The following is a 14,956-nucleotide window of genomic DNA, read 5'->3' as shown; positions in this document are numbered from 1 at the left end:
AGACACACCAAACACACTTACCTTTGCACTCATGCACCCATCACTCACCTGAGCACCGACATCGCGACCCCTCCAACTCCTTCAACCCGACGGCCCGCCTGCTCAAACCTGGCGTGGTTTGGAGTCGTCGGGAATCCCACACGAAACCCCTCAAAATAGTGATTAGGCTAAAAACTGCCTGTTAACTATCTGTTAACAGGCAGTTAATTGGCACTAATCCCTTCCCGCCTGGTTTCGGCGGGTCCCAGTGCGGGGCGGGTACCCGCCGCCCCTAAAACTTGCGTGGGGCGGGATTTTGGGTGGGATGGTGTCGGGACCCCCAAATTCAGGATTTGGGGGTCCCGAACCACACACCTGAAACCCCGCCTGACGGCTCCAGGAAAATCGACCCCATTGTGTCTGAGCTGGTGATTATTAGCCCAATATTGTACTAGAAGCTAGTGACTCCCAAATGTAGGCACACTTTGTCCCCACAATACACTTGAGATGATACTTCACGAGACACAATGGGGGCTATTTTGCCAATGGGGGCACGTTGGAGGCAGGACTGCTGCTTGGCGGGTCATTGTCGCACCTCCATCGACTTGTGGCCAACCCACGCCATTTTCCCTTGATTGACCTTGTCCCAGCCGGCTTAGCAGGCCAATTAAGGAGAAGCTGATTACAGAGAACGTCAGTGTATGACGTTTCATCTGTCAAAAATATTTGACAGATGAATTGTCATCATTTGACAGCTCTGTGAAGCTGTCAAACGCTGACATTCTATGTTGTTTGATGAGTCCTTGTATTCAAGGCTCATCAAACCTCTTTCTTTAGCAGAAATTAGATGGTTGTTGTATCGGAGAATGCAGCAGCCATCTGTCATCTCTGCCGGTAAGATGCGAGACTCTCCCCATCCCCAAATGTTGAAGCCTGCAGGAAGAAACAAAGGTAAGTAAGCATTTTCTATCACTTTCCACTCACCTCACATACTTACCTCTCCACACTTGCACCCATCACTTACCTTCACAGTGCACTTTTGCACCCCTCCAACCTCCGCAGACCCACTGCTCGCCTTGGTGACCCTGGCAGGGTTTCCCAGCGTTGGGAAGCTCGCACCTCTGTTGGAAAAATGGGGATAATCCTCTTAACTTCCTATTAACTACCTGTTAACAGGCAGTTAAGTGGCTGTAATCTCCTTCCCGCCACCAGGAGACGGGACCTGGTGCAGGTCGGCTACCCGCCTCCTGGCAAGATGGTACGGAGGCGGGTTGTGGGCAGGATGGGCACCTGCCCCCGGATTCTGCCATTTTCCCAGCAGTCCCATCTCCATACCCGCCTCCCCAGAGCTGGCAAGGTCGTGCCCAATCTGTTTGAATCATTTCATTTACCAGACCCTGCCTCTCTGAAGAAGAATATTCAAATAATGTTGTTTGCTATACATTTTTGTATAAACTCTAGAAGCAGGGCCACTAGATACTAAATTAATACTATAAAGGTATATATTTCAGTTAATATTCGTAATAGAAATTTAATCTGTTCTTAAGTATAAACATCACTTTTTGTAAACTACACTCAGTCTACAATATTGTACTAACGTTGTGATATTGAATCTTGTAAACAGAAGGAACATTGGACAAGGAGAGAATTTCAGCGAAGAGAAATCTCTAATATATACAATAATGCACTTTACGTCTTAACCTGAATAACAGTGTGTGACCTTCATTATTCTTAAAGTGGAACAAGAATGCCTCATTGCTGTACAATTTAATTTAATATTAACTTTATGTTGGACTCCTTACCTCTGACCTATACTACCTATATTCTAATTGTATAATCGTTAATTTATCAATATGAATGGAAATTTTATTATACTAGGTAGATTGATGTTTCCACTAGTTAAGTGCATAAAACTGGCACACTTTTAAATTAAACAAAACTAGTTCTAGAATTTTTGAAAGGCGACTCCAAACAATTTTAGCAGTTACTCAAAGACCTGGAGGAAGATTTTTAACTTGCTGCCCGGGTGTGAAACTGCCACTGCATTTAATGAGAAACCACTTCATTTCCATTTCCATTGAAACCAGCCAATCTGCAACACAGATTTACGCACGGGCAGCACATTGAAAATCTACCTGCTGAGATTACACAATAGGAATTTAAAGTGGTATTAATTTAGGCAATGACAGCAAGAAATGCTCAATGAATTCTTACAAAATTCCTATTCTCTACTACGATGGGGAGACCAAACACAGATTGGGTGACCGCTTTGCGGTGAAGGGATAATTACAGGTCCTAGCCCTGTCTCGGGCTACCCCAGATCAGGCGTATTCCCCAAACGTTCACCTTCAACTTAAGTTAGAGATAGCTGAATTCTATAAGATGCTTAAATGGGTCTAAAGGTTCAGGCTATCTCTCCCTAAAGGAAAGGAACGACTGAAGATGTTACCGTCCTCCAGATAGCACTTTTAATAAGTTTAACTAGACTGTAACCTTCCGGATATTATGAGGGTCCGGAATAGCCCCCAGAATTCTGCAACTCCTTACAAAAGAGTGTACAGAAATTGGGTTTGCGAGTTTATACAGAAATACTCTTTGAGACAATTCTAAAAATATATAGTTTTATTTAAGAGCCGACATTCAGTCGCAAAATTAACAATTCAAAATATAAATAGCTTACTTTTCTTATTTCTCAGAGATCCTTATTTTCAAATCTTTACTTCGTTACATTACATTTCTTACTTATTTCTAAATCCAGAACATCCACCAAAATCAATTACTTTGATTACCCGAGACTTAAAGTTAAAAACTTACAGAGCGTGCCTGTGAAGTTGAAAAATGCTTGCCCGTTCAGCAAGTTCTAACTTTGTTTGAAAAGCTATTATTTTTGTACCCTTTTTGCAGTGGTTTATTCTTTGAAGTTCTCTGCTGATGTCAGCTAATTGTCTTTATTCATTCTTTCTTTTGAATGCTTTCTATCTTACTGTCAATTCAACTATTGCATGCATAATTATGTCTCTACATTTAGGTGTTTCAAAAACTATCATAAAAATATGACAGCAATGTTTCTGTTTGATGCCATTCTTACAAAATTCTTTCATTCAATTCTTAATATTGGCTTAACTGGTTTTTAGCAGATGTTGAGTCTCCTTACTGCTCCAAGTTCAATACAAACACAATGGGCTCGATTTTGTTACTGGGGCGGGCTGGGGTCGTGTAATCTGCTTTTCGTGTTAGCCACCCGATTCTAAATCGATGTGGGAGAATGAAGCGATTTTAACTTAAGTGGGCAATTGAGTTCCAGCGTGTGGGAACCCATGGCCAAATTAGTTTTTTCAGTCTGAAACTCGCCTCCGATGGCGTCATCATTGCTGCTGCATTTAAGGTCTGCAACAAGCCTTGCTTCTTCTGCAGACTGCCAACCGTTTGGCCTTTCATGTTAGAGGGACCTGGAGGCAGAATGACCAGCGAGAGACCTAGATCTGCTCCCAGGTTTGATGACGTCGCCCTGCAAGCTTTAGTGGAGGAAGCAAGAGCCAATAAAGAGGTTCTCTTCCCTTCTTCAGGGAGGAAGAAGCCTGCCCAGCAGACCAAGGCTGTGTGGATCCAGGTGGCCCAGGAGGTCAACTCTTTGTCGATAACCCGCTGAACCTGGCTTCAGTGCAGGAAGAGGTTTCACGACCTTCTGCGTACTGGAAAAGTGAGTATGACTTTCACATCACCCTCAATCTGATCCCCATTGCCTCTCCTCACCAGCACTCAGCTTCAGCAATCTCTTCCTCCACATCTCACTTGACACTGACATTCATGCACCCTTAACCATTCCCTCTCTCTCTATGGTCACATTCACCTAACTTTTCGACTATGCAGCCCTCACACTCCCTATCACTGTGATGCTATGAAAACAGCTTACAAAACACAGGGAGGGCCTTTGGTCTTGCCACCTCGCTCCTTCTTTGTCTCCTAAGCATCTATGCTATGGATTCTCTACACTCACTCCTTCATTCTCACTCAAACTCCACTTGTCTCCCTCATTGCAGGAAAAGAGAGCTCACAATAAGAGGGAAAGAGCGAGGATAGGAGGAGGGCCACCCTCAGTAGCCCAGCTCACCCCCTGGGAGGAGGCAGTACTGGAGATCGTGGGAGTGGAGGACAATACACAAGTGGGGGATGGACAGATGGGAGCATCACAGCAAGCTGGTGACAGAATAGTTTTCCATCTCATTGACACTGCATGAGTTGCTGATAATGATTATGAAGCTCTAACAGATGGACTTATGATCATCTGCAATATGCAATGTGCATGTAACCTTCGCATCACATCTCTGACTCTTTCCTTTACTCCCCCACAGGACCATCGACAGCACCCATCCCCACTAGACAGGAGGAAGAGCCTGAGCATTCAGACTCCTCAGAGGAAGCTGCAACCTCTGAGGGTGCAGCGTCAGCAGAATTCAGCGCACCCAGCACCAGCGCAGACACTCACACCTCGGTGGGACCTTCGGGACATAGAGTAGTGTTGTCACCTGGTGTATCACAGCTCACAAGTGAGCATCAGCAGATTGTGGAGACAGGGACAGCAGTGGAGAGTCCTCGCCAGAGGGCGCAGGACTCTGCCAGCTCGGCTCAGCTGCATGTCGACCCCCTGCCTCTGGGTCCATCCACAAGATCAGCGGTGCTGGAACTCCAGGAACAGATGCAGGAGTCTCTGGCAGGTTTTGTCTCCAGGGTCACTGCGAGTGTGGAGCGAATGGAGGAGTACATTGTGAACATGAGCAGAGCCTTTGTGGAGTGATTGGCGCATGAACACATCACCATGGAAAGGATTGCAACCTCCATGGAGGTGATAAGTTGCCAGAGTGCAGAAAACATGGTGAGTGTTCTGAAAAGAAAGACATCTCTGGAGGAGTGATGGTCATCTATTGAACAGAGAAACCAGACCTTCATGGAAGTCCTTCTGAGTAGGACTGCCAGTGCAGATACAGGTCCCCATGGCCCCCCTGATGTGCAGCAAGGTGCTCTCAAGCCACTTGCAAGTGCTGAGGGGGACTTGACCCATGAGAGGGAAGTTGGTGGCAGACATCAAGGAAGTGGGAGCTCCTCTCCAAGCACTCACACTTCCATGCCACTGCAGAGCCCTTGGTCAGAGCCCCACCAGAAGAGTCCACACCCAACTGAAATAAAGGAAACTACGATGGTCTGAGGAGCGAGTTGGGTAGGATTGATTGGGGAATGGCACTCAAAGGGTTGATGGTGGATAGGCAATGGCAAACATTCAAAGACCGAATGGATGAGCTACAGAATTTGTTCATCCCAGTTTGGCATAAAAATAAAACAAGAAAGGTGACTCAACCGTGGCTAACAAGGGAAATTAGGGATAGCATAAGATCCAAGGCGACGACATATAAATTGGCCAGAAAAAGCAATAATCCTGAGGATTGGGAGCAGTTTAGGATTCAACAAAGGAGGACAAAGGGATTAATTAAGAAAGGGAAAATAGAATATGAGAGTAAGCTAGCGAGAAACATAAAAACTGACTGTAAAAGCTTTTATAGATATGTGAAGAGAAAAAGATTGGTGAAGTCAAGCGTAGGTCCCTTACAGTCAAAATCAGGGGAATTTATAATGGGAAACAAAGAAATGGCAGACCAACTAAATTCATACTTTGGTTCTGTCTTCACAAAGGAGGACACAAATAACCTCCCAGAGATGCCGGGGAACATAGGGTCTGATGAAAGGGTGGAACTGAAAGAAATCAGTATTTTTAGGGAAATGGTGTTAGGAAAATTGATGGGACTAAAGGCCGATAAATCCCCAGGGCCTGATAATCTACATCCCAGGGTACTTAAGGAAGTGGCCATAGAAATAGTAGATGCATTGCTGGTCACCTTCCAGAACTCGATAGACTCTGGAACAGTACCCATGGATTGGAGGGTAGCTAATGTTACCCCACTATTCAAAAAAGGTGGTCGAGAAAAAGCGGGGAATTATAGACCGGTAAGCCTGACATCGGTAGTGGGGACAATGCTAGAATCTCTTATAAAAGATATAATAGCAGAGCACTTGGTAAGCAGTGACAGGATCGGACAAAGTCAACATGGATTTACAAAAGGTAAATCATGCTTGACTAATCTACTGGAATTTTTTGAGGATGTAACTGGTAAAATAGATAAGGGAGAACCAGTGGATGTGGTGTATTTGGACTTTCAGAAGGCTTTCGATAAGGTCCCACATAAGAGATTAGCGTGCAAAATTAAGGCACATGGGATTGGGGGCAAGGTATTGACTTGGATAGAGAACTGGTTGGCGGACAGAAAGCAAAGAGTTGGAATAAACGGGTCATTTTCCGAGTGGCAGGCAGTGACTAGTGGGGTACTGCAAGGATCGGTCCTAGGACCCCAGCTGTTCACAATATATATTAATGATCTGGACGAGGGAATTGGATGTAATATCTCCAAATTTGCAGACGACACAAAGCTGGGTGGGAGGGTAAGCTGTGAGGAGGATGTCGTGAAACTCCAGTATGATTTGGACAGATTGGGTGATTGGGCAGAAACATGGCAAATGCACTATAATGTGGATAAATGTGAGGTTATCCACTTTGGTGGCAAAACAGGAAGGCAGATTATTATTTGAATGGCAATAGATTGGGAGAAGGGGAAGTGCAAAGAGACCTGGGTGTTCTTGTGCACCAGTCGCTGAAGGTAAGCATGCAGGTGCAGCAGGCGGTTAAGAAGGCAAATGGTATGTTGGCCTTCGTAGCAAGAGGGTTCGAGTACAGGAACAAGGATGTCTTGCTACAGTTGTACAGGGCCTTGGTGAGACCGCACCTTGAGTATTGTGTGCAGTTTTGGTCGCCTTACCTGATGAAGGACGTTCTTGCCATGGAAGGAGCGCAGCGAAGATTCACCAGGCTGATACCTGGGATGGCAGGAATGACATATGAGGAGAGATTGTGTCGATTGGGCTTATACTCACTGGAGTTTAGAAGATTGAGAGGGGATCTCATCGAAACTTATAAAATTCTGTCAGGCCTGGACAGACTAGATGCAGGAAGGATGTTTATGATGGCCGGGGAGTCCAGAACCAGGGGTCATAGTCTAAGGATAAGGAGTAAGCCATTTAGGACTGAAATGAGGAGGAATTTCTTCACCCAGAGAGTGGTGAACCTGTGGAATTCTCTGCCACAGAGGGCGGTGGAGGCCAGTTCATTAAATATATTCAAAAAAGAGTTGGATATATTTCTTACGGCTAAAGGGATCAAGGGATATGGGGAGAAGGCAGGGACAGGGTACTGATTTTGGATGATCAGCCATGATCTCATTAAATGGCGGAGCAGGCTCGAAGGGCTGAATGGCCTACTCCTGCTCCTATCTTCTATGTTTCTATGTCTCAACCCCTGCACAGCCGCAGCAGCAGCAGACTGTTGGCAAGCCCTCATAGCTTCGAAACCCCAGAGGATGCCCACCAAAGGTGTCGAGACAGGAGCAGCAAAAAAGTGAGCAAGGGGCCTCCACATCTGCTGAAGCCACAGGGGAAGCACCACGTAGGAGCACGTGTAAGAGAAAGATACTGCACAAATAGTCACAAGGGTAGTCACTTGGGTGAAATTTGATGTTTAATATTAAATAGCCATCAGATGGTATTTAAAGGTGGAGCTGCAGCTAATAGTCAGCAATCCAACTGTGCTCCCACCAGGTTTCACTGTCATGTTTCAGAGCAGGCTTGCTTCACGTGGGAAGAGGGTTAAAATCACCAAGGCCTTTCAAAATGGGATAATAGAGGCAATTTAGTGCTTGTTAAGGGCCTTAAGGGCCTATCCCGCCTCTTGGAGGTGGGACGGAGATGGGAGCAGTAAACACGATTTCTTGAAAATTGCTTGGAGGCGGGATGGAGGTGGGGTTGGGCCCGCCCACCACTTTTTGCAATTTTAACACCCCACATGCCTCCATTCCCACCTCCACGGCCCTGTGAAATTCGAGCCCAATGTAATTGCTTGGTGTATCTATTGAAGTCATATCTTGAAAGTGTTCTTGTTGGTATCATATTTACTATGTATAAATTAAAGACACTTCAACTAGGGTGGTTCATGCATTTCTAGCTATCTCAATTGGTTGCAAATTTAATCGTGTTTCCTGTCTTCCAAGTTTAACATAAAAACTATTTGACCAGCAGGTGTTTCTTTTACTTGATGTCATCTTTTCAAAGGCACATGCCTCTTTTAATGTTTGTGTTTCTGTTCAATGTGTTAGCTTATAACACCTTAAACTGGGTCTTCTCATTGTGTTATTCCCAAACTCCACACCTTTCGGAAGCGCCAAACTGCCATTTCAATAGGGTAATTGTTTTAGTATATTTTAACTAATTCCCATTTCAAAGCTTGTTTGGTTTTTACAACTTGTGTTAGCAACTGATCTTTATCTCAGAAGCCTATTTTCTGTTTACAGCCTGTGTCTCCGAGGCTTTAGATTTTTAAACCCAGTATATCATGTACAGTATTAATAATATCAGAATTCTGTTCATGTTATGGTGTATCTTTCTGAAATATGCTTTATTTCCTCCAGCAGAACACCTCCGTTCAGTCCGTAAGGGGGACCAAGAGCACCCGGTGGCCTGTCACTTTAATTCTCCGCTCCATTCCCACTCAGACCGCACCGTCCTCGACCTCTTGCACTGTTCCATGGAAGCTCAGCGTAAGCTCGAGAAACAGCACCTGATCTTTCGATTAGGCACTCTACAGCCCTCTGGACTCAACATAGAGTTCAACAATTTCAGATCATAACTTCGGCCCCTATCACATATATATATATTTTCTTCTTTTTTTTATCCACAATTTTTGTTTGGCCCCTTTTTTTTCTCTTCTTCCCTCCCACATGGCAGCTGTCCTTCATTCTACCAGCACAATTCACACCCCATCTAAAGCCATCCTTTGTTCCTTAACCTGTCCCATTACCACCTCCTCTTGCCTTGAATATCTCTTAATGTCTCTCAATGTCTCTTAATCTCTCCTGCTTTCTATCCTAGCACTGACTTTCCCTTTTGTTCTTTCATCCCCTCCCCCTTTTCCCAGCCCCTAAACCTGCTTTCCATTTCCTGCTTTTTTCCAGTTCTGACGAAAGGTCATCGACCTGAAACGTTAACTCTGTTTCTCTCTCCACGGATGCTGCCCTGGCCTGCTGAGTTTTTCCAGCATTTTCTATTGTTATTTCCTTTTCTCTACTATCTTGGTGGAGGTGCTATGGCCTCTGCTAGAAAAGTAGACAAAGGCATTAAGCATTCGCCTGCAAATATTTGCAGTTTAAATTCAAGGCCTAAGTAAATGTTTCTGATTGTCTATGCAAATTGTATTTTAAAAAATATTTTCTGTAACATTGCTACATCCATTCATAAAGGCTGTAATATGATTGGCAAATGAAGTTCAACACAGATAAATGTGAGATATTACATTTTGGTAGGGAGAATAGGGAGATCACTTATCACTTGGAGGGTGCGAGTCTGGGTGGGGTAGAGGAACAAAGGGATCTGAGTACAAATACACAAATCACTAAAAATGCGACACAGGTTAGAAAGGCCATAAAAAAAGCAAACCAAGCACTGGGGTTTATTTCTAGAGGTATAGAATTGAAAAGTAGGGAAGTTATGCTAAACCTGTATCGAACCTTGGATAGGCCACACTTAGAGTCCTGGGTACAGTTCTGGTCACTATATTATAAAAAGAATATAGATGCACTGGAGAGGGTGCAGAGAAGATTTACAAGGATGCGAGGGTATACATATCAGGAAAGGATGAACAGGCTAGGTCTCTTTTCACTTGAAAAAATGCTGAGGGGTGACCTAATAGAGATCTTTAAAATTATGAAAGGTTTTGATGGAGTGGATACAGAGAGAATGTTTCCACTTGTGGGGAAGAGCATAACTAGAGACCATCAATATAAGATAATCATCAAGAAATCCAATAGGGAATTCAGAAGAAACTCCTTTACCCAAAGAGTGGTGAGAATGTGGAACTCATTACCACAGGGAGTGGTTGAAGCGAATAGTATAGATGCATTTAAGGGGAGGCTAGACAAGCATATGAGGGAAAAGTAAATAGAGGGTTATGCTGATAGATTTAGATGAGGAAAGACAGGAGGAGGCTCGTGTGGAGCATAAACGCCGACATGGACTGGTTGGGCCGAATGGCCTGTTTCTGTGCTGTATATCCTATGCAATCCTATGTAATCACTGATTGCAGTCAATTTGTTGACATTACAGAGATAATTTTCTGAATTCACGCTCCCAGTGCATATGGAAATTCGATTGTGCGGTAAATGCCCTAATTTTCAATATGTACTCCTGGCATGCAAGGCTCCCTGCTGTGAGCACTGTCAGAAAATTATCCCATATTAGATATGTATAAATAGTTATTCCTGATTCTGAAAATAAATGGACAAAGGTTGGACATGCAAGATGATGTAGTGAATATTGTTCACGTGACATTGGGTTCTCCTGTGCTCAGTGAGTTCTGGGGGGGAGTGAACCAAATCGTACCAAAATCTTTGAGATTCACTGGCTAACTTAGATGCAGCTAGTGATTCTCAAAGCATTGCTTGTGTGGTAGTGCAACCGGAAAACAAAACATAAGCAACTCTCACTTATGCTGATGCTCCGGAGCAGAATGATATTCAAAATGACAATGGTAAGTGATCAGGGGGCGGGCGGTTCTGCAATAGGAAGGCATATAAAAAAAATTACATGTGCAGGTTGTGGAATAAAATGAATTTGGAAAGATTCTGTTTATTATGTAAAAAATCAAGATGAATGATGATCTGACTGTGTATAATTGTAATGACTGTATTACAAAACCAATTAAAGTCTTCAATTTAAAGAATTGTGAAGAGCCTGTGTTTTTAGAGAAAATTAATCCATTTTGCTGCATTTTTTCACAACACAACTGCTTGATCTTGATAAGTTGCAGTTGCTGCTGTCTTTGTGCTTCTGTTTGTCTGTCTCTCCTTTTCTGCTTCTGTCGCTCACTTACTTTTTTCTACGGCTTCTTTCTTCCTAACTCTGGTTTATGCTTCTCTCTCTGTCCACTTCTGCTTCAGTGCCTGTCGTTTATTAATTTTTTTATTTCTTTTTTGAGTGGGAGATGGTGGGTGACATGAGGTGGTGTGGCACGCAACAAGCCAGCAGTAGCTTCACGCTGCATTTGGGGTGGGTGTTGGAAGGAAAATTTGGCTCCCATCAACTTCCTTCTCATCCCCTCCCCCAGTCACTCATTATTGCCCCCGACCCACTCAGTCCCATCATGGTCCCTACCCTTCCACCTTCCCATTATCTCTTTCTCCTTCCACCACCCCATCACTACCTCTGCCTCTTTCCCTTTGAACAACAACTCAACTGCTGTACCTTCCCCTCCCCCTTGCTGTGCTGTCTCTCACTTCACCATGAATCCTCTAACCACTCGCACTGGCCTGCAGCATCTCCACTAGGGTTGCAAAGGGGTGGAAAGTTTCCGGTAAATTTCCAGAAATTTTCCACGGGAAGTTTAGCTTGGGAATTTTGGGAATTTTGCCCAAAAAAGCACATGCTAGCATAATATTGTTTTTTTTGTATTTCTTTCTTTTTTTTCCACAGGTCCTCTCTTAATATTACTAACAGAGATGGAATCTTAATTATTAAGGAATTTCTTAATCAATATATGTTTATCTTCTTACTTGGCTTGTTTTAATAATTACAAGTTTTGTGTGTGACTGTGAACAAATGTGTCCTGATTGGTTGGCTGAGTGGATGAGCGATTAGCTCCCTCTATTTGTAATATTTGCATATCGAATTGTGATTGGCCTGCAGGCATCTGTAAGAATGCTATAGTTTTTTTACGATCCAGGTTAGGGGTCCTGAGGGAAGTCATTTTGTTTTCTGCTGATGTTGTGATGATGCAGTAAGTAAATCAGACTTTATACCAAATAAACCAGTTACTTGTTGAACTCTGTTGTCCTTCAATTTAAAATATACAAAATAATACACTATTGGTGATGTAGCGTCATGTGTGTACAGGTCATGCTTCCATCACATGGAGCATCAGCAAAAATATACTCACCCTGTTGCAATCGTGCTGATCGACCGCAGTTCGACACAGAGATGAATGCCCTTTATTTCTCTGCATAGAACAATGCCACGTTTACCGTCGGATGTGTGGAAGCATTTTACCCCAGACATTAAAGATGGAAAGACTGTGTACATGTGCAAACACTGTAGAAAGCCATATGTAAAGAATGCCACAAAGATGCAGCAGCATTTATCCAAATGCAACAACTTCACTCAAAGCTCACAGCAGTCAGCCCAGAGTTCCTCTGCTTCCATTCAAGAAGATGATGGTTCTCATTCAGCATCAGGCTCCTTATCATCAGCAACTCCTGGCCCACTTGGAAGGTTCTTTGATACAATGGATAACCATAGCCAGAAGAATGCAGATGAGTGCCTTGCTCGAGCTGTATATGCAACAGGCTCACCCCTCATGCTCACAGCCAATGTGTACTGGAAGAGATTTTTCAATGTTATTCGCCCTGCATACTGTCCTCCCACCAGACATGCTTTGTCTACTTATTTGCTGGAGGCTGAGTATAACAGAGTCCAAGGAAAGCTCAAAGAACCGATAGCGATGGCAGACTGTGTTGCAGTTATCTCAGATGGGTGGTCAAATGTACGAGGGGAGGGCATCATAAATTACATCGTCTCCACTCCTCTCCCAGTGTTCTTCAAGAGCACAGACACGAAGGACAACAGACACACAGGCACATACATTGCTGATGAGCTGAAAGCGGTCATCAACGATCTTGGATCACAAAAGGTCTTTGCAGTAGTTACTGACAATGCTGCGAATATGAAGGCTGCTTGGGCTCAAGTGGAGGAGGCCGACCCTCATATTACGTCTATTGGGTGCGCAGCTCATGGGCTTAACCTGCTCCTCAAGGACATCATGGGTTTGAGAACCATGGAAGCACTGTACAAGAGAGCCAAGCAAGTTGTTAAGTATGTCAGGGGAAAACAGGTAGTTGCAGCAACCTACAACTCCAAGCAAATGACAAAGAACAAGAACACCACACTGAAGCTGCCCAACAACACTAGATGGGGTGGTGTTGTCATAATGTACAACAGCCTTCTGGAGGGTAAGGAGTCGCTGCAAGAAATGGCAATATCCCAGTCTGGGGATATGGAAACCACCATCAAGAAAATACTGCTGGATGATGTGTTTTGGGAGAGAGTGGTTAGCAGCCTTAAACTACCCTCACCAGTAGCATCTGCAATTGCTCAGATTGAAGGAGATGACGCTGTCTTGTCAGATGTTCTCAGGCTTTTTACTGATTTAAAAGAACAAATCAGCATTGCCCTACCCACATCCCTGCTGCTCAAAGCAGAGGAGAAGGCAATTGTTCAATTCATACAAACGCGTCAAGAATTTTGTGTCAAGCCGATTCATGCTGCAGCATACATGCTGGACCCAAAGCATGTTGGGAGACCAATACTTTCTGGAGAACAGATCAACAGCGCTTACAGTGTGATTTCTACCCTCTCACACCATCTCAATCTGGATGTGGGCAAAGTTCTGGGAAGTCTGGCAAAGTTCTCTACCAAGCAAGGTCTTTGGAATGGGGATGGGATATGGGAATCATGCAAGCATATCAGTGCACATACCTGGTGGAAGGGACTTTGTGCATCTGAGGCCCTGTCACCTATTGCATCGGTGATACTCCAAATCCCACCTTCATCAGCGGCCTCTGAACGAAACTGGTCACTTTTTGGGAATACGCATCCAAAGGTGCGCAACAGGCTGACTAACAAGAGAGTGGAGAAACTGGTGGCTATCCGGGCGAACCTACAACTTATTGAGCCAGATACAGAAGTGTCCACCACACAGCTGGACACTGACACAGAGGAGGAAATGGACACATCAGAGCCAGAGTCAGAGAATCAGGAGGAGCAATGAGGAGTAGAAGACTCATGAGTAGAAGACTCAAAGGGACAAAATAAGGACAAATTACAGGCTAAATAAGCTGACGCTCTTTTTATTTTATTTTAGATGGGTCTTTTTTGTGGGGGTTCAATAAAGTTCAAAATTATAACCTAAATAAAGTTTTGAAAGCCTGTTTTTATTTGTATGGAACAGTATGTCTATTTTGACGACAAAGATAATATAAGGGTCAGAGACAAAAACCATCAGTATGCAAAAAAACTCAAAATTCCCATAAATTCCCAAAATTCCCATAAATTCCCGAAAATTCCCATGGAAAGTTTCCTCTTTTAAAAATTCCCAGAATTTTGCAACCCTAATCTCCACTCAAGTGTATTTACAGTATGCAAAGCTTACTTTGGCATATTCCATTTTTAATCCTGTTATAGGAATTTATAATGCAGAAAATTGACAGGAGGTAGATGCAAATGTAAGATTTTTGAGATTTATTATATATTAAATTCAGGATGTGGGGCATGCAACCCATTGCAAACTCCTATGTCAACCTCCTCTAACAGAAAATCCTATTTTAAATGTTTCAACATTTAGCTGCAATACCTGTTATGCATGTACAGGAAACTCTTTGGTATCCGGCACCTACGGGACCGGGATGGTGCCGGTTGATTAAAAATTCTGGATAACAGAGAGGTATACCTACCAATTCAATTCAATTCAATTCAATTTTATTCGTCATATATGCAGCAGACGTGTGTACTGCACAATGAAATGTTGATTTTTGTGAGTCCTCCCAACATTGGAATAAATGTGGCATAACAATGATAAAAATACAAATAGAAATACAGTAATAATAAATAAAACAACAGTAATAAATAATAATAAATTATATGTTCATGAGTCTTATGGCCTGGGGGTAGAAGCTATTTCGAAACCTGCTGGTACGAGACCGTATGCTTCGGCCTCGTACCAGCAGGTTTCGAAATAGGGGGTGGCTCGTGTCTTTAATGATTCTCAGGGCCTTCCCCC

The 14,956-nt window shown here is 43.6% G+C and overlaps 1 protein-coding gene across 1 annotated transcript in view; it reads left to right on the top strand.

Moving 5' to 3' along the window:
• The window catches only part of LOC147115638 (uncharacterized), a 50,113-nt gene extending 35,991 nt beyond the window's left edge, over window positions 1-14,122 (top strand). Inside the window, exon 3 of the mRNA XM_085990075.1 lies at window positions 8,544-14,122. Within this exon, the coding sequence (XP_085846201.1) occupies window positions 12,107-13,948 (1,842 nt within the window). The 5' untranslated portion in view covers window positions 8,544-12,106 and the 3' untranslated portion in view covers window positions 13,949-14,122. The remainder of the gene's footprint in view (window positions 1-8,543) is intronic.
• Window positions 14,123-14,956: the final 834 nt, after the last annotated feature.

Source organism: Somniosus microcephalus, chromosome 6, assembly GCF_052327205.1.
Source record: "Somniosus microcephalus isolate GS21.2 chromosome 6, FLI_Smic_1.0, whole genome shotgun sequence".
Taxonomy (NCBI): domain Eukaryota; kingdom Metazoa; phylum Chordata; class Chondrichthyes; order Squaliformes; family Somniosidae; genus Somniosus; species Somniosus microcephalus.
The sequence above is the reverse complement of the archived record's forward strand: the minus strand, read 5'-3'. Positions and strand labels throughout refer to the sequence as shown.